This window comes from Lissotriton vulgaris, chromosome 8 (assembly GCF_964263255.1).
Source record: "Lissotriton vulgaris chromosome 8, aLisVul1.2, whole genome shotgun sequence".
NCBI lineage: Eukaryota > Metazoa > Chordata > Amphibia > Caudata > Salamandridae > Lissotriton > Lissotriton vulgaris.
The window spans coordinates 1,418,264,371-1,418,272,454 of record NC_141696.1 but is presented as its reverse complement, the minus strand read 5'-3'; the positions used below and the strand labels follow the sequence as shown (position 1 = coordinate 1,418,272,454).

The 8,084-nt window shown below is 44.5% G+C and overlaps 1 protein-coding gene across 2 annotated transcripts in view; it reads right to left on the bottom strand.

The window, feature by feature from the left end:
• Positions 1–260: 260 nt before the first annotated feature.
• FAM3B (FAM3 metabolism regulating signaling molecule B) overlaps positions 261–8,084 on the bottom strand; it is a 259,570-nt gene continuing 251,746 nt past the window's right edge. For both annotated transcript variants that reach the window (XM_086935435.1, XM_086935436.1), the window contains one exon: positions 261–485. In XM_086935435.1, coding sequence (XP_086791561.1) covers positions 396–485 — 90 coding nt within the window. In that variant the 3' untranslated portion in view covers positions 261–395. The remainder of the gene's footprint in view (positions 486–8,084) is intronic.

Here is an 8,084-nt window from a genome sequence, read left to right as displayed (position 1 = left end):
ACACATTCAGCGTAACAAGGAAGCTTGCACTACTGCAGGTTCTTTGTGCCACTTCTGTGTGTTACTGAACCATGAAATCGCCCTTTCATCACACGAACGCCAAAACGATGACCTTTATCAAACATGTTTCATTTTCTAAGACAGAACCAGTTCACTTACAAACAACCAAGGTAGACATCAGACGAGACCAGTGGTCTGTTACCTTCTTCGAGTGATGGCTTTAAATCAGATCAAAATTAAAGAAATGGTACGAAACATGATTAAAATATTTACAGATTTCTTTAATAAGTCATCAACAGTATTATATTACATTTTGGTGCACATATTAAACGTGGCGGGGGATTCCTGATAAAATAAAGGGATTCTTCTTCGAGGTGCTTTCACTGTGAACAGGTTTATTTTAAATCTCTCGGTAAGCAGCCTTCTATCTGGATCTCTGCTGGCCATCCGGGGTAGCGATTCTTGTTGTTGTCAGAGTGATTGATCTGCAAACAAGAGCAATACAACAGTTGTGGAACAAATAAACACAAGCCTTGCCATGCAACAGATGACAGGTAATTCAACAGAGGCATTAAATGCAATACAGCACCAGGCATGAAGAATCAAGGCAACAAGGGAGGTTTTATCAGTGGGAGTCACTGGCAATCGTCTTCGGGGAGAAAACACCTATGAAATGTATGCGCTTCCCATGACAGCAGCCCATCTCAATTTGTAATGTAATTACTGTTATCTAAGATAGGTTACAGCTGCTAAACGTGCATCTCAGGACAATATTAAGCCAGCTTTAGGACGTACGGCGACTCTTGGAGCATATTTATGAGCCCTTTGCCGATGCCGCAGCGTCACTTTTTATGACGCAAACCACCGAATCATACGAATGAGGCCACACAAAGACACTTTACGTCTTTTAATGGGCTCAGAAATATGTAGTAAGGCAAGGCAGCGCAAATTGCTGAGTTGACTTACCCAGCTCAAGGGAGACGTTCCATGGGCGCCGCGTTTCGTGTTTCCATGCAACTACCATGTTTTTTTGATGCATTCCCAGATTTAAAAGGACTTGTAAACCAGGGAACGGGTCAAAATCTTATGCCTTTCGAGGTGAAGCGTAACAAGGAGGAATATTATTTTTTATCCTAGTTTTTTTTCCTTTTTATGTTTGCATTCCTCTTTCTACCTGTTATGTTTTTGAGGGAGGCTTGCATTACTGCAGCCTCTACTGTGCCTGTTTTGTACAAAGCATGCACTGCTGCAACTGGACCTGTTGTGTGCATGTGTGAGGGAAGTTTGCACTGCTGCCGTTTATATTACATCAGTCATGAAAGAGACAGATTGAGAGAGAGAGCGAGAGAGAGAGTTAATGTTAGGAAGTATTTACTCCTCATGCCCATTATGCACCTGTTCCATATGTTAGGGAACCTTGCATCCCTGATCAAGTACTTGACGCATTCAGAGTGACAAGGAAGCTTGCAGTGCTTCAGGCACTTTGTGCCACTTCTGCGTGTTAATGAACCATTCTGCAGCACACATAGAAAGAGGAAAACACCCCTAGGGATTGTTTTTGCACAAAAACCATGCCATTTCCTGCATAAAAACAATCCTGCCTCTACAAATCCTATTAATATGCCCCTTGGTGTCTTGTTTTTTAGAATTATGGCTACCTACTCCTGACAGGTGGTGGTGTGTTTCATGTCTTCAGAACACAAGCACTCTGCAGTGGAAAGTCCTCCCAGAAGGTCCTCAGACCAGTTACTGGATACCACTTCCGGTCCCAGGGATGGGACAGGAAGTATGAGGAGGAGCAGGACTTTCAAAAGCAAGATAAAGCGGGTACTAAACAGGTGGAGATGAGCTCTGTAAGAAATATCAGAAGAATAGTTTAATTACAGTTATCTTATCCCTGTGATCTGTTTATCCTGCTACCACAGAGAACTGGTGGCAAACATAAGCAGCCCATTGGCAGAGTACTGAGTAGTAGCCAGGCAACAAGAGATCCTGACTGCATCGCTTTGGTAGTTGCTCGGACCCTTCTATAAAAGGTGAGGTTGAGAGAGCCAGCATTCAATACGAGCCAGGCCAAAGGGCAACCTAAGTGGTCCGCAGACAATGACAAGGAGCTGTTACATCCTTGGGAGGACTCGCAAAGCGGTGGCTGTTATGGAACAAGTTGCACACCAACGAACAAAGACCCTTCAAGTTTTTTGATGCACGGTAGTGGGATGAGAAGCCTTCTAAGCAAGGTTGCTGAAGTGAAGTTGTCGGCGAAGGTCTTATGCACAGCTTTAGCCTCAAGGGATAAGCCAGCGTTTACCAAGCAGCGGAACCAGGGAGCATAGTGGGCTTAGCCCTTCACGATAAAAGCTCTGCGGGAGGCTTCCGTAGTTACTAATCAGGCCACTTGGAGGCTTTTATGTTACTGCACATTGCACTAGAAGCATTAATTGCCCTTAACCCATGCAGTTTATAGTTTTTTTCTGGTGGTCTTACGTCAGACTGCCCCTCTGCGTCTTGGCCTTGAAAACAATTATAGAATTGTAATAGCATGAAAAAGGGCAACATTTGTACAATATGAGGTGGGCGATGTGGTAGCGATTCCTCTGATTTCTTCAGTCCTGAGGAGGCCTTTAAATCACTTTGGCCGAAATGCATAAACTTTTGATTGCAAGGAGTCCGATGGAGTAAAATATTTTAAGATTAGAATAGCAATAGGAGGGATTAAAGGGCATTTTCCCATTCCTCCTCTGCAGATGGGCCTACCTTCAGGTGGATTACATGCCGGATGAGCTGGGACAACCACATCATGCTCCATAAAAGTATGAAGAAGCAATAAGAAATGGACTGATTACACAATGCTCAAGAATGAGATAGACATCTTTTTGTATCACACTTACAGCACTCTGCTTGCATGTTCATTTCACGCTCTGGTTATAGACATTTTAAATCCTATCTTAATCGTTTCTCTTTCTAAACACTCTTTCGTACTGACATTACTTCACAATTGGTTAGATTTTCTGGAAAACGATGGTCTTATCTCTCCCTTCCTGGGTATCACAAGAGAACATCACTTCATTTAACCCTTTCGATGCGTGTGACAAGGTCATCTCGTCATGGGCGTTACCTGCGCTGTGCGTGTGACGAGTTGACCTTGTCACGTACCACGGGATTTTCAAAATCGCAGCGCTCAGCGGGAAAACCGCTAGCGCGCATGCGGTTAACTCCTTTCTTGATCTTTACTTTTTGCTAGACCAAACATTGCAAAACAAATAATGTGTGTTGCACTTAATAGAATTAATGTACGACGAACGCTACATTCTATTATCTATTTTTTATCTGCAACCTTGAGAAAGTTACATAAAAAGTTTAGAATTTGAACATAGCCAGGAAAATACCCACACGGTCTACTATTGTGTCATCTTCTAAAACATATCAAGAATGAGCCTTGAGACAGTTACTTAAAAAGTAACAAAAAACGTGTCGGTGTCATCGACTGTTTTCTGACCATCACGACCTGGAGGGCCCTAGGACTAGGATCCCCAACGTGGCCGTCTCTTTCTGTCTTTCTGTAGTGCTTAAAGATTGAGTAAACTGTGTATTCAATTCAAAAATCACATGTACTGTTAACATCTTATGTATTATTTGCATTGCCAACAGGGGTGGGTGAGGGGCCCAGTGTAGAGTGACGAAGTGTACAGTGGAGTAGAGTGGCATAGAGTGCTATAGAGTACCATTGTGTGGAGAGAAGTGGTGTAGAGTAACATAGTGCACCATGATGGTGTGGCATACAGTGGCGTATAGAGTGGGGCAGAGTACTGTGCATTATGTGGAGTGGAGTATAGTGGTATAGCGTGGAATGGAGTGGTGCAGAGTAGAGTGGTGTGGAGTGGTATAGAGTAGAGTGGCATAGATTGACGCCGAGTAGAGTGGCATTGTGTGGAGTGGAGTGGCATAGAATGGAGTGGCGGAGAGCAGAGTGACAAAGAGCAGAGTAGCATAGAGTGGAGGACGAAAAGTGGAAAGTAGAGTGGAGGGCGTAGAGAGGAGTAATGTAGAGGAGAGCAGTGTAAAGTAGAGTTGCATTGTAGTACAGTTGTTGGTGTAAGAAACTATTGTGACAATAAAGACAGCGGATAGGGTGAAAGCAATATAAATATGAAGCTCTATGCCTCAGTATTGCATGTCCAGGAATAATACCAAAACGCTTATAAAATAAAAAAAAGTGCTGTGCAGCAAAAAGAGAAGGAAGCTCACATGTTCTTGGTTCATGCTCCAGGGAGGAGCTAACACAAGAAAGAAAACAAAGCCTGCGGAAGTTAAGCAAGCAAAAGATTGCAAATCACAGTGACAATTTGTTAGACCTGGCATTTTTGGCCTGGTTTCCCCCTATCTTTTTGCCTCTACCTCCTGTATTTTTGATGCTGTGCTGGATTTAGTTATTACTGGTTTAGATGCTTTGGGCACTTTGCCACTGCTGTTCAGTGTCAAAGTGCAAGCGCTCCCTGAGTAAGTTAATATTATGATTGGTTATCCATGATTGGCATATTTGTGTCACCAAGAAGTCCCTAGTAAAGTGCACTGAGTGTGCCAGGGCTGCTGATAACAAATGATACTAGTGAGCCTGCAGCACTCTTGTGCCACCCACCTGAGTAGCCTTAAAATGGTGTCCCAGGCCTGCCACCGCAGTGCCCGTGTGCAGTCTGTGAACTGCCATGTCCTCCTGGTCAGTGTTCCCACTGGCCAGGCCTAACCCTTCCCTTTCTGTACACATTGGTCACCCCTATGGAAGGCCCAAGGTGCCCCCTTGGGTAGGGTGGAGTGTATGTGAAAGGTAGAGCATGTATTTGTGCAGGTGACATGCTCTGGTAGTGAATTACAGCCATCTTCATTTTTCACTATTGTAAAGCTATCTTGCCCCATAGGCTATCATGGGGAATGCTGGCTACAGTGGTTACCAGCATATCCTAGCATAGGAGCAAGATAGGACATAAAAGTCTGGAATCCCTGAACTCAGGATTTGATAACACATCTTTTAGGAAAGGTTGTTTTTAAATCCCGTGTTTGAGAACAGCACTTTTAGAAAGTTGCTGTTCTCTTGTCTGACCTTTCTGTGTGCCCTGGCCTGTTTGTGAATTGACTGTCTGGTTTGTGAGTGACAGGGGCTGGGTGGCTCCCAGAGTCTGAGTGGGCCATCCCTGGGCTGAATAGCTCCATTATAATCTAGAGTGGTGGGAGGGGGTAGCACCTGGGCCTGAATAGGGCTGTGCCTGCCTTCCACAATGCTGGTTCCACCTCCTGCTGTGCGGCTGACGACCTTGCCCCTCTCTCTGAAAGGAAAGGAGAGGCAAGGAAAACAAAGTGCTCAAGGAACACCCAGAACTGGTTCAGACCTGGCTCAGAGCCCTCCTGCTCAAAGGGATCAAAGACTTTTTGGGGTATAAGTACAGGACCCCTGACTACAGAAAATTAGATCATCCTGGCATCAAGAAGGAACCTCTGCCAAGGAGAAAGCTGAAACTGTAGAAGGAAGACTGTCCTGCTGTTGCTCTGCTGGACTGACCTGCTGTTGCTTTGCGGCCAAGGAGAGGGGAAGGACTTTGCTTTTGGTGCTGTGTCCCCTGTCTTGAAGGAATCTCCAAGGGCCTGAGAAGAGCTGGCTCCCTGTTAGGAAGTCTCAGGAACAAAAGGACTTCACCCCCAGCTTCCCTGAACTCTGCCGAGAGAGTTCTGTCCTTCCTAGAGTGCTTGGGCCAGTTGTACCTGTATTGGGAAGCTGGAAACCAAGCTTTTAAAGACTTTCTGTAAGTTTTGTCGCAACGCTCGCGGAGCGCATCCCCGACAGTGCGAGGAAATTCCCGCCGCCACGAAGGCCGAGATAGTCGCTACCGCCTGTTGCCGCTGCCAGAGTCATCACATCCTTCGTTTGCGGGACGCACCAGACCGGTGCAGGAAGATTGCCATCACCGCGAGTGTTGTCGCAGAGCCTGTCGTCGCTGGGTGAGATCCTCGCACCGCTTCATGCGGACCGCATCACGTCGCTGTGAGAGTTGTCGCAGAGCCATCGCCTCGAGGAGCTGGGAGAGAAGATCACCGCTGGATCGCGCATCGTCGCCCTGGCTATATACAAAACAAATTGGCAACCCTCTACTAAGATATTAATTGATATCAAGATCTGAATGCCTGAGAAGGAGGAATGGGGGCCTTATAAAGGATAACAGCAAGCGTATGTGAGCCTCTGCTTTTCAGCCTATGTAACAAAGAGCTCTAGTTTTCACTGAGTGATGTCCTGATCGTTAGGTGATTAAATCTGTTTTCTCATGCAGGAGATATATACATATATAGCTATCCCACATTCAACATCTTCCAATGAATGTGCACAGTGAATATGTATGAGCCCTCCTGCAAAGTGAATAATATATGAAATTTCTATGGGACAGAGTTTGGGCATCTTTTTCTCTACACTATGTATCTCTAGCCGCTTAACCGCAGTGCGTCGGTTTTAATGAGTGGGCCAGGCCACGTCGGCCAACGGACATGCTCAGCACTACGGATGTAGTGCTTGTGACAGCCGTTGCCCGACAGGAGCACTTAAGGGGCTAGTGTATTTTCAGGTGAGGTGGTGTACTGTTTGTTTTTTACACACATGTGGCAATGGGTTTAATTGGCACACGTGTGGTGAATTGCTATAATTTTGAAGCTTTGTGTGTGAAATGTTTATTGGATAATGAACAGAATATACATATATAGCGATCTCTTACAAAACATTTTCTCACCAGTCTGTTGGATTCATTAATTGTAGATAAAAGAAACTCTGAAGCTGTAAAGTATTAAAGATTTCAATGAATGCTGGCCCTGAAGAAGGTGGCAACATGGGAGAAGTGGCCACCGAAACATGCATTTGAACGCTTGTGCCTGCTTCATCGAATTGGGAACAACAGTGCAAAATACGTGAACTAGATAGAGCACACTATTTCTTTGGGTACTGCTTATGTTGTCCAGGAGCCACTGTTTTTATCTAGATTTTGATAGAGTATGAATGGACGTTGGGAATACAGAGTTTGATCTTTGGTAAATTTAGCCTGAAAAAAGGAATTTTGAAATGTTTCATGGGAAATTAATTTTGTAAAGTAATACATTTAATAACATACGCTAGAATGCCTTTGAATGAAAATACACAGGAATAATGTTAACCTTCATGGTTTCATAGTAATATGCGTTATAGATCGTACAGATTTGTACCTAAATAGGAGAGATGCACGTTGAATGGGAGACGTTTTAGTTTTTGATTGTTTATTTATGTCCTTGGAGTTCATTGTACTGCTTATGGATAGCAAAGAAGCGTTGCGGCCAGTAAATAGAGAGCCTAAGTCGGGATATACGAAATTAACACCGATTTTTAGGTCTAAGAAACCATTCGCCTCATTACAGTCCTGAAGAAGTCAAGGGTTTAACACCCTATTGACGAAACACATGTTGGCTGGCTTGCTGGGCCAAGCTCTATTAAAGGCGAACACTTCAAAAGGACACAATTTGTTTCCACCCTTGACCAACAGGATTGTGTTGTACTGTACTTAATTCACATGGGTGTGCATAGGAACTGTTGTTGTGCATAGCTGGACCCTAGGTTCTATATTTTGAGGGTTTAGGGTTTTTTTCCTCACCTGTGGCACTGCCTATATTTGTTTTTTGTTGTTATACTTCACGCTATTTGGCAAGCACCGGGTCAGATATCCTGTGAGAATCAATACCCCCATTTTGTCTGCAAATATTCTAAATGAAGGGCAGGCTGGGCTGATGTCAGTAAATCTGACATAGCAAGTGGTGAGGTGGCTCATGCGAGTTCTCATGAGACTAAAAGTCAGTTTCAGGAACAGTAATAACAGGCAGTAATAGGCCTACACGAGATCTCAAGAGAGGGCAGCGGCCATTTGGAAGTCAGATGTTTGCTGCTTGGATTGACATGGTGAAGTGCTCAGGAAGACGAATCGGCAGCTCCTTTCTGCAAAAGGCCCTATCTGAATTTCTAAAGGAGCCTGGTCTCCTTTTTCCCCACTTCAATGTCTAAGTCTCTTCCTCCCGTTTCAGGAATGTTA